The following is an 18,221-nucleotide window of genomic DNA, read 5'->3' as shown; positions in this document are numbered from 1 at the left end:
TATCTAAATGAAAACATTTGAGGCTACTTTGAGCCACTGCTGGTTCTAGCTACGTTAACAATCTAATCACATTATTGTTTTAAGCGAGACATTGTGGTATTGAGAATGCAAGTAAAGAATCTCTTAACACCACTACATTGGCAAGACAAAAAAAACGACAGAAAAGATTGTAATATAATGTGAGAGGCTCAGCGATGTTAGGATTTTGAAAGTTGTGTAGTGTACGGCCGGCATAAAGATGCTTTAGGGAAATGGGCCCATGTCTTTATCCTATGGCTCTATCTTCCCTTCCCCCTCCAATCAACCTGCAGCTGGTGATCCCAGTGACCATCCAATGAGAACAGAGTGTAGTTAATTAGACCAATCAGAACAATGTGTAGTTGATTGTTACTCAATAAAGACTTTCCCTGCAAGGCTGGTACTGTTTAGTCCTAACAAGCTTCATGGTCGGTCATGGAACTGCTGCAGTTCACATGTCTGCTTTTACTTCTCAGCTTGAGATTTTTGACAGGTAAAATGGTTCTGAAAAAGCTGCAGTATTAAGTTGATTAATTTTTGTCTTGTAAACATTGATATCATGTAGCCTTACAGTAACCTGTGTGGGGCCCTAACCTGTGTGGTCTTGCAGGTTTTGGCCAGCAGTGTGGGGGTAACCAGTGGCAGTGTGATGATGGAGGTTGTCTGCCTCTTTCTTGGCACTGCGATGGAAATGGAGACTGTATGGACGGCTCTGATGAAATGGCCTGCCGTAAGTTATGCTATGTTTCACTGTTTCTGCTCTCTTCCAGGAGATTCCATATTTGTTGATGTGGTGAAATTCTAAATATAATGTTAACCCTGTATTTACTGTAGACCTATTCCATTTAGGTCTGTTAAATGTATTTACTGTAGTCTGTTCACAATAGGTCTGTTTGTCCTTGTTCCCCAGCCTGTCCTAGGGGCCAGGTTGCCTGCATTTCCGGGGCTCCTGGTTGTGTAAGTACCTCTGCAGTATGTGATGGGCAGCGCCAGTGTTCTGATGGGTCTGATGAGCTTAACTGCCCAGAGAACCAGGGCTGTCTGCAGGGGGACTGGAGGTGTAGGAATAAGATCTGCATCACCAAGGACCAATACTGCAATGGTGCTAACGACTGTGTGGACAACTCTGATGAGACCTGTGGTGAGATATTATGGAAACAACGAGAGCAAGTATGTGATACTATGGAATTTAGGAACTATTCAGTTACCGTGTAATAGGAGCTATTATGGAAACGAGAAGAGCAAGTATTTTGGCCTGTGTACAGTAGTATGTAGTCACAAAACATAAGACCTTCAATTGTGTAGGCAATGCCGTGCACATTTAAACATTGAGAAAAAAAAACAATGTTCCAAATTACATTTGGACTAACTTTGCCAATTCTGTGGTGTTGGACCTTCAGCTGATCAACATTTGACAAAATATCCACAGGAAAGTATTATTAAACAGACATGGCAATAAAAATGTTTGCTCATGACCGAAAGCATGGGCACAGGAAGTAAAGTACATGCACGTGAACCATACATACTAAATGAAGTCTTGCAGGTGTTGACATGGTTTTGCTTATGTGCCAGGTGATAGAAATCTTCATAACCGGTGTTAAACAATGCATACCTACGGCTATTTTGTCAAACATTTTGAGCAGCTCAGGGGCCAACAGGACAGATCACTGGGAGTTAGTTTACATGTTATTTCATTCAACATTCTGGCTTCCACGTTTTTGCAGTTCTTTGTTTCAGACAATATATCAATAAATTAGACTGATCAAAAATAATCAGGCAAAGTAGTATGTAACCTATAGGTCTGGGTGTGTGTGTGTGTTCCTCTTTTGGGAAGGCATGTAGTGTGGTGTAGTTTTGATGTGTTTTTAAAGCTATTACTCTTCCAGGCCGTTGTGGGCCAACGGCTGTGCGTTGTCCTGGAGGGGCGTGTCTGACTGAAGAAGAGAGGTGTGATGGAAAATTGCACTGCTCTGATGGCAGCGATGAACCCTCTACCTGTGGTAGGATATTCTAACCTTCGACCGCTAACCCTAACCTTCAGTCTATAACCCTTTACCTGTGGTAGAAACCTCTAACCCATAGGTTTCAAACATATGGCTCACTGGCCAGAACCGGTACCCGGGCCCATTCAATCCCCGGGCCCATTCAATCATGTGGATTTAAGGAAACTTTTCAGGGGAAAACAATCTTAATGTACACAGATCACAAACCAAATTGTGAACCTACATTTATAGACTTTTCACTCTGTCCCGCTTGCTCATAATCATCCAAACGAAAGCTAGAAGACAATTCTTTGCAAATTTTGACCGCAATGAAATGCAAAACATTTACCTCCTTTTTCGCCACAATTTTGTGATATCCAATTGGTAGTTAGTCTTGTCTCATCGCTGCAACTTCCTTACGGACTCGGGATAGGCGAAGGTCGAGAGCCGTGCGTCCTCTGAAACCCAACCAAGCCACACCATTTCTTGACACAATGCCCACTTAACCTGGAAGCCAGCCGCACTAATGTCAGAGGAAACACCGTACACCTGGCAACCGTGTCAGCGTGCACTGTGTCCGGCCCTCCACAGGAGTCGCTAGAGCACGATGGGACAAGGACATCCCTGCCGGCCAAACCCTCCCCTAACCCAGACGACGCTGGGCCAATTGTGCGCCGCCCCATGGGTCTCTCGGTCACGGCCGGCTGTGACAGAGCCTGGACTCGAACCCAGAGTCTCTAGTGGCATAGCTAGCACTGTGACCACTGCCCCACTTGGGAGGCCCCTACATAATACAATTTATGTGCGGCCCACCAGACCTCGGTGAAGACCACATGCAGACCACGGGTCAATTAGCTTGACACGCCTGCTCTAACATCTAACACCGCACCACTACCTATATGAACCTCTTCAGTCATAACTGACTGTTATGGCATCTGAAATGTGTCAAACGACAGGCTGATCTGACTCATCTCTACCTTCTAGGGAGGACCTGTTCAGAAGAGAACGGTGGCTGCAGTCACTCCTGTGTGGATCAGCCCTGGGGAGCTCTCTGCTCCTGTCCTAAAGGCCATAGGCTGTCTGCTCATGGAGCCTCCTGTCTGGGTGAGGATGTCTGTGATCCTGTTGAGTTATTGTCATGACTGGTTTCATTATCTATTCCTTTACTGTAAGCCTTAATACACTGAACCCCTCTCTGTAGATGGGAATGAAAGCTCTCTGCCTTAGTTGGGTTAGGGTCCTCTGTAGCTGTTGGTGAGGGTTAACTCTAAAATACTGAACCTGTCTGCTCTCCCCTCTGTAGATGTGGATGAATGCTCTCTGCCTTACGGTCCATGCATGCACTTCTGTGTCAACACACCCGGGTCCTTCCACTGCCACTGCCGAGACGGCTTCCAGCTTCAAGGAACCACTTACTGCTATGCTAAAGGTGACTTTTCATAGTAACATTAGTTTGATTAACCTCTGACTGGTTATCTAAACCTGTTCAATATCTGATGCTTTTCAGGAAATTATACAAAGTTTCTTACTGCAAAGAAGGGAACTATCGGATTTCTGAATCTGAAGACTCTGCGATTCGAGTCTATTCAAAGTATTGGCTATGATCCTCTGGCCCTGGCCTTTGACCTCTCCAGGAGCTCATTCTACTGGGCTGATGACCAGGGGAACATCTGCAAGGCTAAGGAGCAGCGGAGCAGGATCCTTTATCATGGTTGGTGTGTTCTGATGCTCTATCATATTGATTTCTCCTGATGTAGCAGGATCTAGAGGTCTTCATGGCTCCACCTGTACCTGAATACCCGATCAGGGACCCGAGCAGGTCCAGATCCAGAACTCTAACTCTCACAGGTCTGGTTCGGATCTGATAAGAATATCATGGGTCTCACACGGAACCCAAACCGGCTGCACGCGTGCGCCATCGAGCATAAATGTATTTTGTCCCCTACACCAAACACGATCACGACACATCAAATATCAAAACAAACTCTGAACCAATGACATTAATTTGGGGACAGGTCGAAAAGCATTAAACATTTATGGCAATTTAGCTAATTAGCTTGCACTAGCTAGCTAATTAGTCCTATTTATCTAGCTAATTTGTCCTATTTGCTAGCTTGCTGTTGCTAGCTAATTTGTCCTGGGGATATTAACATTAGGTTGTTATTTTACCTGAAATGCACAAGGTCCTCTACTCCAATTAATCCACACAAACGGTCAACTGAATCATTTCTAGTCATCTCTCCTCCTTCCAGGCTTTTCATCATTAACTTATATGGTGATTGGCATCTAAAATTTCCTATTACCACGACAACCAGCAACACTGTCTTTCAATCACCCACGTGGGTATAACCAATGAGGAGATGGCATGTGGGTACCTGCTTCTATAACCCAATGAGGAGATGGGAGAGGCACAACTTGCAGCGTGATCTGCGTCAGATATAGGAACGACTGCTATTTTAGCCCTTGGCAACGCCGACGCTCGTTGACGTGCGCAAGCAGTGTGGGTGCAATAATTGAATAACAAAGTCCTAAATGTATTTTGCGACGCGAGAGACGTGGTCAGCCTATATGTAATTTTAATTGACTTGTCCGGGAGGACCCATGCATATCTGATGGCGACTGCTGCAGTAGAGAAATTGTAATTTATGCTGCTTCTCTTGGTATTCACGAGTGGCACATGTAACTAGTTATTGGTCAATCAGTCAAAGCAGCAAAAGACTACAGTCAAAGCCTCTGTGGCAAAAGTTACGCGATACTGCATCTATGAAATTCTAATTATGGATAAAACATTAAGGAGAAGGATAAGCTACAATGGCCAAAAGCCAACAGGTAGGCTGCTACTTAACATTCTGATTGAAGTTCTTTTTAACTGTGTAGTACAGAGTACATGCAGCCTCAATTAGCCAAGCTAGCTAGCTTAACTAGTTTCTCCTGGTTTGATAGTTAACAGGTACTACGTAATCATATTGGATGACAACCTATCTGGATCCTGTGATGGTTGGTTCGTTCTGATCGGCTCTGATGGTTGGTTTGTTTTGATGTAGCAGAATCCTCTGATGGTTGGTTTGTTTTGATGTAGCAGATTTTTAGTTTTAATTTATTTATTTAACCTTTAACTAGGCAAGTCAGTTAAGAACATTGTTATTACAATGACAGCCTACCAAAAGTTAAAAGACCTATGCACCACTCTGGAGCCCCCAGCTAACTAGACTCTTACACACATATATGTGGATGGATGCTTCTCCCTCTGTCACGGATGCCATGGTTGCCCTTAGTTTGAAGATGTAATCCAGAGACAGATTTTATACAACAGCCTTCTGTGTTCTCTTTTGACTCAGTATGCATATTTGCAATCAAACGGCAGACTTTTATCCATCTCCTTAGCTATCATACTCTAATTCCACTGATTTCAAAACTCGGTCCTCCAGAAAGTGGAGAGGAACACTTAAGCAGTGTTACTACATGATATCTTTCAAAAAAGCGGCGTTAGAAAGGATTACCTACATAGCTCATATTATGGAAAGAAGGGTACTACATGGCAGACTAATCCGAACTCCTCTCTCGGCATGTCCAGCCCACTCATTATCTCAGCCAATCATGGCTAGCGGGAAGGTTGCCTCTTTTTCCATAGCTAAACCAACTAGGCTCTTAATTTGACAATTGTATTCATATTTACAGATGGCATGCAAGTTTAAGGCCCAAAAGTTCTCACGTTCCAGAAGGCATTTCTGCCAAAAACGCATTTTGATAAAATAAAGACTAGGTTCAAATGGCGCTCCTGTGAAGTAGTGACGAGTGACGTATGCTTAGTTTCCTGAAAAAAGATATTTAGTTTTGTCACATGCGCCAAATACAACAGGTATAGACTTCACTGTGAAATGCTTACTTATGAGCCCTTTCCCAACAATGCAGAGTTAAAAAGTAAGAAAAATGTGCAAAAACTGTAATTATCTCAATCTAATAACAATAACGAGACGACATACAAGGATTACCAGAACTGAGTCAGTGTGCGGTGGTATGAGGTAGTTGAGGTAATACAGTGAAGAGACCTCTGGTGGCATGTCTTGTGGGGTATGCATGGGTGTCTGAGCTGTGTGCAAGTATTTTAATGTATTTAATTTTAACAGCTTGGTACATTCAGCTTGTCAACACCTCTTAAAAAAACTAGTGATGAAGTCAATCTCTCTTCCACTTCGAGCCATGAGAGATTGAAATGCATGTCATTAATGTTAGCGCTCCGTGTACTTTTAAGGGCCCACCGTGCTGCCCTGTTCTGAGCCAACTGCAATTTGTCTAAGTCCCTCTGTGGCACCTGACCACACTACTGAACAGTAGTCTGGGTGACAACACTAGGGCCTGTAGAACTTGCCTTGTTGAGTGTTACGAAGGCAGATCAGCGCTTTATTGTGGACTGACTTCTCCCCATCTTAGCTACTGTTGTATCAATGTTTTGACCATGACAGTTTACAATCCAGGGTTACTGCAAGCAGTTTAGTCACCACAACTTGCTCAAAATTCACATTCATTATGAGATGTAGTTGAGCTTTAGGGGATTAGTGAATAATTTGTCCCAAATACAATGCTTTAAGTTTTTGAAATATTTGACTAATTCATTGCTACCATTCCTGAAACTAACTGCAGCTCTTTATAGTGTTGCAGTCATTTCAGTTGCTGTAGCAGCTGACATGTATAGTGTTGAGCTTTACACAAAGCTAGTGGCATGTCATTAGTGAAGACTGAAAAAAGGGGCCTAAACAGCTATCCTGGGGAATTCCTGATTCTACTTGGATTATGTTGGAGAGGCTTCCATTAAAGAACACCCTCTGTGTTCTGTTAGACAAGTAACTCTTTATCCACATTATAGCAGGGGGTGTAAAGCCATAACACATACGTTTTTCCAGCAGCAGACTATGATCGATAACGTCAAAAGCTGCATTGAAGTCTAACAAGACAGCCCCACAATCAATTTCTGTCAGCCAATCATCAGTCATTTGTGTAAGTGCTGTGCTTGTGTCCTTCCCTATAAGCGTACTGAAAGTCTTGTCAATTTGTTTACCATGAAATAGCATTGTATCTGGTCAAACACCTTTTTTTACACAAGTTTACTAAGGGTTGGTAACAGGCTGATAACAGGCTATTTGAGCCAGTCAAGGGGTTTTTACTATTCTTGAGTAGCGGAATGACTTGAGCTTCCCTCCAGGCCTGAGGGCACACTTTCTAGTAGGCTTAAATTGAAGATGTGGCAATATCGTCCATTATTAGCCTCAGTCATTTTCCATCCGTATTGTCAGACCCAGGTGGCTTGTCATTGTTAATAGACAACAATAATTATTTCCTCTTCCACACTGACTTTATGGAATTCAAAAGTACAAATCTTGTCTTTCATAATTTGGTCAGATGATATACTTGGATGTGTAGTGTTAGCATGGGCTTAAGGTGAGGCAAATGAACCTGTAGCCGTATTACTTCAACAGTATTCAACATGAGAGCGTCTAAGCTTTACAGGAATGTGGTTCTGAATATAGACCAACACCGTCCCCTTTGGCATTTGTCTTTTCGGGTCGATGTTATAACCTTGTATTGCTACCACTGTATGATCTAAGGGAGCTTCAGAGATGGTCAGAAAATGAATGTAATCTGTTACACGCAAGTCATTGACTTCATGGACCTTTTTTTCTCAGGCTGCATATGTTAATATGGGACATTTTTAACACTTCTGGGTTGCTTGATGGTTAATGCTTTACTGGGAAGCTTATCAGAAGTAGACTTCCTGTGCTAACAGTATAACTCTGTTTCATAGGTTGAGGTATACAGGGCAATAAGGGTGACATCTTTTTTCACATTTGTAACTTTGTACATAATGTTGCTGCTACTGTCTCTTATGACCGAAAAGAGCTACTGGACATCAGAACAGCGATTACTCACCTTGAACTAGAAAACACATTTTTCTTGAACAAGTCGGACGAGAGGGATTTACTCCAGACACCCGAACAAGCCTATCTACGTACCTAGAGTTTATCTATATTCTTCATAGCTGTCTACATACCACCACAAACCGATGCTAGTACTAAGACGGCACTCAATGAGCTGTATACAGCAATTAGCAAACAGGTAAAGGTGGCGCTCCTAGTGGCCATGGACTTTAATGCAGGGGAACTTAAATCCATTTGAACTCATTTCTATCTGCATGTTAATGTGCAACCAGAGAAAAAAAACTGACCGCCTTTACTCCACACAGAAAGCTCTCCTTCGCCCTAAATTTGGCAAATCTGACCATAATTATATCGTCCTGCTTACAACCATAAACTAAAGCAGGAAGCACCAGTGACTCGGTCAATAGTGGTCAGACGAAGCAGATACTAAGCTACAGGACTGTTTTTCTAGCACAGACTGGAATTTGTTCTGGGATTCTTTCGATGTAATTGAGTACACCACATCAGTCACTGGCTTCATCAATAAGTGCATCGATGACGTCATCCCCACAGTGACTGTTCGTACATATCCCAACCAGAAGCCATCGATTACAGGCAACATCCACAATGAGCTAAAGGGTAGAGCTGCAGCTTTCAAGGAGCGGGGCTTTAACCCGGAAGTTTAACGAATCCCACTATGCTTGACAAACCATCAAACAGGCAAAGCGCCAATACAGGGCTAAGATTGAATCGTACTACACAGGTGCTGACGCTCGTCTTGTGGCAGGTCTTGCAAACTATTAGGCTACGAAGGGAAGCACAGCCGTGAGCTGCCCAGTGACACGAGCATACCAGATGAGCTAAAATACTTATACGCTCGCTTCGAGGCAAGTAACACTGAAACATGTATGAGAGCATCAGCTGTTCCAGATGGCAGTGATCACGCTCTCTGTAGCCGGTGTGAGTAAGACCTTTTAAACAGGTCAACATTCACAAGGCATGCGCTGACCAACTGGCAAGTGTCTTCACTGACATTTTCAACCTCTCCCTGTCAGTCTAATACTAACATGTTTCAACCATAAGTTAACCTGCCTAAATGACTACCGACCTGAAGCACTCACGTCTGTAGCCATGAAGTGCTTTGAAAGGCTGGTCATGGCTCACATCAACACCATCATCCCAGAAACCCTAGACCCACTCCAACTTGCATACCGCACAAACAGATCCAGAGATGGAATCTCGATTGCACTCCATACTGCCCTTTCACACCTGGACAAAAATGAACACCTATTTGAGAATGCTGTTCATTGACTACAGCTCAACGTTCACCACCATAGTGTCCTCAAACTCATCGCTAAGGACCATGGGACTAAACACCTCCCTCTGCAACTGGATCCTGGACATCCTGACAGGCCGCCCCTAGGTGGTAAGGATAGGCAACACATCCGCCACTCTAATCCTCAACACGGGCCCCTCGGGTGTGTGCTCAGTCCCCTCTACTCCCTGTTCACTCATGACTGCATGACCAGGTACGACTCCAACACTAAGTTTGCTGATGACACAAGTGGTAGGCCTGATCACCGACAATGATGAGACCACCTATAGGGAGGTGGTCAGAGGCCTGGCCATAGTGCCAGGACAACAACCTCTCCCTCAATGTGATCAAGACAAAGGAGATTGTGGACTACAGGAAAAGCAGGACTGAGCACTCCCCATTATCATTGATGGGGCTGTGCTGGAGCAGGTTTAGAGCTTCAAGTTCATCACTAACAAACTAACATGGTCCAAGCACACCAAGACAGTTGTGAGGGCACAACAAAACATATTCTCCCTCAGGAGACTGAAAATATTTGGCATGGGTCCTCAGATCCTCAAGGTTCTACAGCTGCATCATTGAGAGCATCCTGACTGGTTCCATCACCGCCTGGTGCAGAGGGTAGTGCGTATGGCCCAGTACATCACGGGCCAAGCTTCCTGCCATCCAAGACCTATATACTAGGCACTGTCAGAGGATGGCCCTAAAAATTGTCTTACTCCAGCCAGCCAAGTCATGGACTGGTCTCTCTACCGCACGGCAAGCAGTTGTTTTTTGCTTATGGCCCTATACAGCTCGATTGTGGTCTTAGTGCCAGAATCGGTTTGTGGTTGTAAGTAGACTAAACTCTTGGTAAATAGTATTGTTTACAGCATGTCACTCATTCCATGGAAAGTTTTCGTGCCCTCCCCTCTACTTGAGTGATGAGTTAAGGCCACTAATTAGTAAGGAACACGCCTCACCTGGTTGTCTAGGTCTTAATTGAATGGGGAAAAACCAGCTGACACTAGGCCCTCCATGGAAAGAGTTTGACACCTCTGGTCCACAGCTTATGAGATTTTAACTCAAGCGAGCAGAAGCACCCCCCACCCCGAGCTTACCCAACGCAGTATAGAGTAGAAAAAACAGCTGGATTTATATTTTCCATGTTCTTGTTCAGCCACTAGTTGGAGAAAAATATATTACATTGATAGTCTAGAGTGCAGCTCATCCAGTTTATTCTTCAGTGATTCAATGTTATAACGGAGGTTCGAGGCGGTTTATCCACTCGCTGATGTAGTCTCGTCAGGTATCCTGCACACCGGCCTACAAAGTTGCCTCTTCCTCCAATTGTCGGATTTGGGCCTGGTCCATTTCTAAATTGTACCTTGCGTATTCTACTATTCAAACTTTCAACATTAAGTTGAGACCCTGACTGAGTTTGTTTTTGCCTGGAGCCTGCCCTGGACACTAGGTATGTAGAGTTGTGATGTGGTTCCCCCTCTGCTCTCAGGACAATATGGGGTTAGAAGTCTAGTCTGTGATTGGCTGACAGGCCAGCTGTACTGGACCAACCAGAAGACCCGGTCTATTCATGTTGGGGCAGCTGATGGGAGTGGATTTGCAACGGTCTTGGCCAAGAACATAGACCCATTGGAGCTGGTCCTTCTTCCCATTGAAAGGTTGGCTCATGTTCATATTTGTGGTACCTTTCATCAGTGGTTGGGGCATTTATCGATAACAATTTATTTTCTCCTTTACTTTGCAGCTTGTTGTTTTGGATCAACAAAGGTCCAGGTGATAAAATTACTCTGGAGAGATCTGGGATGGATGGGTTAAAGCAGGAATCTCTGGTGGTCCTCACTGCACAGGCACCACGGAGTCTGACCCTGGACGTTACAGTTCAGAGGCTGTACTGGATGAGTGATTTTAAAAAGGTTCATGATAGTCCAGCTACAACCAATAGTACCGCTTGTCTGCCCGCAGCAATGAACATATTGCCAAGGTAGAATCAATTGTTTTTCTTCTTTTTCAGTCCATAGAGACTGTGCGAGTGGATGGGAGTGGTCGCTACAGCTTTCGGGAGTTCTTCAAGAGGAGACCAGCTCAGAGCCTGGCGGTGTTTGAGAGGTGGTTCTACTGGACAGATCAGAAGGGTCTGTGGCGCTCCCCTCAGGACCAACCTAATCAGAAGACCTTTATTCAGAGGACAACACTCCCTGTCCTTGAGGCATACCATGAACGACAGCAGCCAAAAGGTATGGGGTATATCATGCTAACTCTAAAGGTATGGGGCATATCAATTAACATGTTTGGGGTGGCAGGTAGTGTTGGGCCAGTAACCGAAAGGTTGCTAGATCGAATCCCCGAGCTGACAAGGTAAAAATGTCATTCTGCCCCTGAACAAGGCAGTTAACCTACTGTTCCTAGGCCGTCATTGTAAATAAGAATTTGTTCTTAACTGACTTGCCTAGTTAAAAAACATTTTAAAATATAAAAAATTACAAGCCCTCAATCCATCCTCTCTCAGCCTATTGTGGACAGTCTAAGCACTGATGGAGGGATCAAATCAAATGTTATTTGTTACATACACATGGTTAGCCTGTTGAGGATCTTATCCCGATCTTATCCCGGTATTGGGATTCATTGTCATGTGACCATGGCGGGGAATTCAAAACTGCAAGAGTAATCATTTCAAAAAATCAAATAATCAACTATTTTCCTCCATTTGAAAGATATATCTCCTAAATCTAACCACGCTGTCCGATTTTCAGAGGCATTACGGAGAATGCATAAAGTTAGGTTATGTGAGGAGAGTACATTGACAATAGCTGCGTGTAATGTTTAGCCAATTCAAAGAAGGGCATCAACAGACAGAAAACTAGCTAGAATTATGCACTTACCTTTGACAATCTGCATCAGATGACACTCATAGGACATTATGTTATACAATACATGCATTTTTAGTTCCATCAAGTTCATATTTATATCCAAAAACAGCATTTACAGTCGCGGTGAAATTCAGAATTTTTTTCGGCTCGAATGCACCCAGTGAATCCAGCATTACAAATCACGGAATTACTATTCGAAAACATTGGTAAATTATAATATTGTCATTCAAAGAATAATATATTATCATCTCGTAATTGCTACCGAATGGCCAGATCTCAAAATAACTTTACTGGGAAATCACATTTTGCATAAACTGGGTACTATGCTAACAACAATAAGCTATATGCTAAGCTAAGCTATACCGTTAGCATTAGCATCATCTAATATCGATAATAACATTCTAAATATCCCCTTACCTTTGATTATCTCCATCAGAAGGCGCTGCCAGAGATCCCAGGTCCAGAACAAATGTGGTTTCTTTTGACAAAGTTCATAATTTATGTCCAAATAGTTAGCGTTCAGTAGGCTCCCACAAAATGAGGTGGGCAGTGTAAAGTCACGTCGAAAAGCTAAAGAAAACCTAGTAAATAATCTATTTACGTTTGTTTAAACATGTCAAACGTTGTTCATCATTAATCTTTTGGTCCATTTTTAACGTGAAACATCAGTAAACATCAGTAATATTTTCACACAACCTATCAAGTGTCTAGAATAAACGATAATGACAAAGGCACTCTTCTCAGATTCATGAGCAGGCGCAAAAAATGAAGTGATGACGTGTCAACTTGTAAGCTTTCTTATTCGGTCTGTATTCATCACAGATGCTTCCAACAACTTTCTAAAGATCGTTGACATCTAGTGGAAGCCGTAGGAGTTGCGAACTGAATCCTTTCTCACTGTGGTATCTTTAAAACAATGACACTAAATAGTACAGTCACAAAATTCTCATTTTTTTTAATCTATTTTTCACAGGTTTTTGCCTGCAATATGAGTTTTGTTATACTTACAGACACCATTCAAACTGTTTTAGAAAATTCAGAGTGTTTTCTATCCGAATGTGTTAATAATATGCATATCCTAGCTTCTGAGTTGGTGTAGGAGGCAGTTAAAAATTGCCACATATTTTTTTCAAAATTCTCAATACTGCCCCCGTGGCCCGTAGAGGTTAGCAGATGTTAATGCGTGTGTAGCGAAATGCTTGTGCTTCTAGTTTTCGCCTGCCATGTGTTATACACAGACATCATTCAAACAAAGTTTTAAAAACTACAGGGTTTTCTATCCAAATCTACTAATATGCATGTTTTAGCTTCTGGGCCTGAGTAGCAGGCAGTTTACTCTGGGCACCTTATTCATCCAAGCTACTCAATACTGGCCCCCGTTCCTAAAGAAGTTAATGATGGTGTTGGAGTTGTGCTTTGTCATGCAGTTGTGGTTGAACAGGGAGTACAGGAGGGGACTGAGCATGCACCCCTGAGGGGCACCAGTGTTGAGGATCAGCGTGGCAGATGTGGTGTTACCTACACTTACCACCTGTGGGCGGCCCGTCAGGAAGTCCAGGATCCAGTTACAGGGGGAGGTGTTTAGTCACAGGGTCCTTAGATTAGTGATGAGTTTTGAGGGAACTAAGGTGAACGCTGAGCTATAGTCAATGATGTTGTCTTTGGCTATGCCGGATTAAGTGATATGACATGCTATTCTATAAAACCCTTTCTCTGTAATGAGGCATTTTAACTCAGGTGAGTAGAACCTTGAGACTTCCTTAATATTAGAGATCATACACCAGCTGTTAACCCCTGCGCTTGAGTTTACCAGACGCTGCTGTTCTGTCCTACCGATGCATTTATATTAGACATCGTCCTCATTCAACCACCACTCTGTGAAGCATAGGATATTAGTTTCAATTTCCTGTTTATAGGATGGTCTTGACCGGAGCTTGTCTAGTTCTCCAGTGATTGTACGTTGGCCACGTCTGCCGCTATCTTTGTCTTTTCCTTTTCCGAGTGTCTTGAATTAGGGCCTGGTCCCGGGTGAACAGTTTGTCCTGCATGGCCTAGTTATTGAAGTAGAATTCTTCATCCAAATCGAGATTAGTTATCGCTGCTTTGATGTCCAGAAGTCGGTGTTGTTTGAGACTGCCTAAAGTGAGATCAATTCAAGACCAGAGTAAATCGAGTCAGTCGAGACAAAGACCGAGAGGGGGACAATGGGTCCAAACCAGTCAAGACTGAGACCAGAAAAATTTCCAATTTAAGATCAGGATTATAATTTTGTTAAATCGCCACCATAATAAGAGAAACATTTTCTGTATTTCTGTTCATATATTAGAAGATATGGTTTCTTTAGACATTCAGAATGGTGAGAATGCATGCTGAGGGTAAACAGAGCCACTACAAATTATTACTAACCCAAACACAGTGGGGAACAATGAGGGATACGCCGTCAGAAGGGATTAGGATTTATAATAATAATATTATTTTCAATAGTTCTCCTTCATTCTCTTCAGTTTTTGTTGTATAGGAAAAGGTTAACACTGAAGAGAAAATGATCCAATCATTATTTTATGTGGTTGTCTTGGGGACAAGTACTGTATTAGGGCAACATTTTGGAGTAACTGGAATCAACCAATTACATATTGATTTGTAATGGGTGGGACCCACTACAACTCAAAATGTGATTGGTTGATTCCAGTCACTGCAAAATTTGGCCCTAATACATTTGGGACCATTTTTACAAAAAATGTCTGGAAACATCTGCCTTTTCAAAGCCCAACAAGTCACTGTGCAAGTAGTTTTCTAGCTGACCATCTGTTGTAGGCTAGTTTTCAGTGGCTGCAGCAGGTGTCATCAAAGATGTTGCTAATTTGTTAGCATCTTTTCAAGATTAACTTAACATTAAGTTAACCTTTTACTACAGTGGGCTGAATCAGGGTCACAGTGATTCTTGGTTGTTTTAAACAAATATACTTTGAAACAAATGTATACACGTCACACATAGTTATGAGCTTAAATGACACCTGAACCACGTTAGAGTTGAAATGTATTCAATGTTTAGTTTGCATCCCAATATTACGCTTTATATGCATCAGAAGACAAATCTAACAAACTTTAACAGTAACACAGGATTTTTGTTTATTGAAATAATCAAGTATGAAATGATGTATATTAATGTTCCACTAATGAGGCCAAAGAGGGCGCTTTTGCTCATTGATTGCAGGAAAGGGTTGTTTCAAATGATCATCTGGTGAATGGCACTTTTTTTTGTTTTTACGCTTTTGCTCAATCTGATTGGGTGGGTGTGGCCTGGCCCCCTGACGCAAGTGGCTCATGACTGAATTGCACGTCGCAAATGGCTTACTAATCAAGACTTCAGACCAAACTTTATTATTACCATTGCTGCCCTTTCAGCATCACGAACCTGTCGCACTCTGAAGGCCTAGGTCCAATAGGTTCGCCCCTGAAGGCCTGGGTTCGCCACTGCTCGAACATGTCTATAATAAATAGAAAGGCTGCTAAGATATTAATGTTTCAAGAAAGGAGTGTATGTGTGGCCTGGAAAAGCAGTTTTATGTACTGACTGAATGGAAGCTGATAATTGTCTCGAAGAAATGTACAAATCCTCACTGTTGGAAACCGAGCCAAACGGTCGCTATACATAACAGTGACAGTCTTTCTACCATATCACACTTACTCTGGAGGTATGGGGCATATCGCGCTTACTGTGGAGGTATATTTTATTTAACCTTTTATTTAACTAGGCAAGTCCGTTGAGAACAAATTGTTATGTACAATGATGGCCTAGGAACAGTGGGTTAACTGCCTTGTTCAGGGGCAGAATGACAGATTTGACCTTGTCAGCTCGGGATTTGATCTAGCAACCTTTCGGTTACTGGCCCAACGCCCTAACCACTAGGCTACTTACCACCCCAATGGGGCATATCACGCTTACTTTGGAGGTATGGGTCATATCATGCGAAGGCTAACATCTCCTTTGTTGTAGGATAACGCCATGTTATTTTTTTAAAGCTCCATCAGCCTGTGCAAAGTCTGGTTGCCAGCTCTGCATGCCGACTCTGGACCTGCCTGCTGGGTTCACCTGTACCTGTCCTGATGACAAACTGCTCATGGCAGATGGCTCATGTGAATGTATGATTACCATGTATTACAGAACTCTAACCCTGTTTCTTTCTCTGCTAGTTCTGGCACTTTAGAGCATTGGTTGAGCAATGTACTTGTTATTTTATCACACAGATCCCAGGTTTGCTTATGCAACATCCACAACACTGAACCTGTTTGAGTTGAAAGGGAAAGAGCTGATCAAAACATTACTGCTGACTACGGATGATGTCATTGAGTCTTTTGACATCGACTGGAGGGGGGACTGGGTCTACTGGGCAAACAGCACTGGTCATGTGATGCGCTGGAGCCTCAATACCGGCCAAACAGAGACTGTCCCCACGCTGAGACCAGGTACATATAATGGAGCCATATTGTGCCGGTTTGGTGTTTGTGAGCATATATGCATGTACACTGAACAAACGTGTCGTGTCTTCGGCTATGCCGGATTAAGTGATATGACATGCTATTCTATAAAATCATTTCTCTATTACCTGATTAAGCTAATCAGGTAGATGATTAACAAAAGTCAGGCCACCACGAAATAATGTTTATAGAGCTGTTATCTTCCGAATAAACTCGTAAAGACCTGGTAATCTTTTACATCAATAGCAGACAATATTTAATCGTCACCTTATTTAGTCTCATCTGAAAGTTATACAATATTTAATCGTCACCTTATTTGGTCTCATCTGAAAGTTATACATTCTTGGTTATCTTCACAAACCCTGGCTAACAAGTTGAATCGGCAATACAACATTTTTATTTATTTACTAAATACCTAGATAATCACACAGAATGGATCATACATTGATTACAAATTATGTCATAAAGAAAACGTCCCTGGTGGACGGAACAGATACGACGGCTGGTTAGAGGGTTGGGTTTGAGTGAAGGAGCGGGAAGTCTGAGTAACAAAGGGAGAAGCTATATTACCATCGTAAATACAGAATCTTATGCATTCTAAATAACCGCCCATTTGAAAAAAAAGAATGCAATAAATATTTACTCTGAGCTGCGCTTCGGTAGATTGGTTGTCGATGGAAGGCCGGTTTGTGCTTTATGGATCTCTGGTCTTTTGAAGAACGTCTTGTGGTGAACTGGAGTGTGGTAGAATGGATATTCTGTCCGTCCTCTCCTAGCCCACGTTTAGCGACTGCTGCAACTCAACGGCTAGGAGGTATCACTTCTGGTGTGAGTAAGAGTTCAAAGTTCATACCAAGTTGCCATACTTTTAAGCTCATGCTATATTCTGTCTGGTAGTCAATATTCATCCTTCCGGGGTGTAGGTCGTGACCTTCACATTGAAATTTGATGCTAATTTCGTTAGGTTCTCTAAGGTTTGCTTAGTTCTGTAGGTGGTCTTTGTCCTTTCAACGTGGGGACCTCAAGTCCACACATCCTTGGAACAGCGTATTATCTGAGCCCTTTTAACATGGAACTGTCACCCTAAAGTCCTCGGAACAAAGTTACATTTTCGTCAAGGGCTTTATATAGGAGGGGAGAGAAGGGCATGTTTCATACTTTATAACCAGTCTCTCTTCACATGGGCAGGGTCACTGAATTGAGCATAGTTCACTCATGAAAACCCAATTCTCTCATTTGGAAGCTAAAATTACATTTAATCTTTTCAAATAGTTTATTTAAACATTTAAATTGCACAACAATTCCATGTGAATCTGAATGTGTAGTCTTTCCAATAGTTTGTCGTCCTATCATCAGTAATCATGTCTCAAACGCCAACTGAACTGACATCATATTCATTAAGTCCAACACATATTTTCAACTAGTTGGATTACTGAAGTATGGTTCCATTGCCCCTACGTTTTGATGTTCCCAGACTCTCTGCTTAACAAAGGCTTTTCAAGAGTCCTTCTGTAGAGTCAAGAGATGAAAGGGAGAAAGGTATTTATGAGGGGGTCATAAACCACAGGCCAACGTCATGACATATGTTTCATGAGCTGAAAAAAAAAAAAAAAATTAAGACAGTTTCCAAATGCACAAAAGCTTA

The 18,221-nt window shown here is 42.6% G+C and overlaps 1 protein-coding gene across 1 annotated transcript; it reads left to right on the top strand.

Moving 5' to 3' along the window:
* The first annotated feature begins 444 nt into the window (after positions 1–444).
* On the top strand, positions 445–16,305 carry LOC115159840 (low-density lipoprotein receptor-related protein 4-like). The gene is made up of 11 exons (XM_029709893.1): positions 445–511; positions 629–748; positions 929–1,159; positions 1,905–2,018; positions 2,985–3,104; positions 3,304–3,429; positions 3,508–3,711; positions 10,720–10,888; positions 10,975–11,143; positions 11,242–11,464; positions 16,292–16,305. The coding sequence occupies exons 1-11, from the start codon at positions 454–456 to the stop codon at positions 16,303–16,305; spliced, it is 1,548 nt and encodes a 515-aa protein (XP_029565753.1). The 5' UTR covers positions 445–453.
* The last annotated feature ends 1,916 nt before the right edge of the window (positions 16,306–18,221 follow it).

This window comes from Salmo trutta, chromosome 23 (genome assembly GCF_901001165.1).
Source record: "Salmo trutta chromosome 23, fSalTru1.1, whole genome shotgun sequence".
In the NCBI taxonomy this organism is placed as follows: domain Eukaryota; kingdom Metazoa; phylum Chordata; class Actinopteri; order Salmoniformes; family Salmonidae; genus Salmo; species Salmo trutta.
Note: the sequence above shows the minus strand (reverse complement) of the source record. Positions and strands in the feature narration are given on the sequence as shown.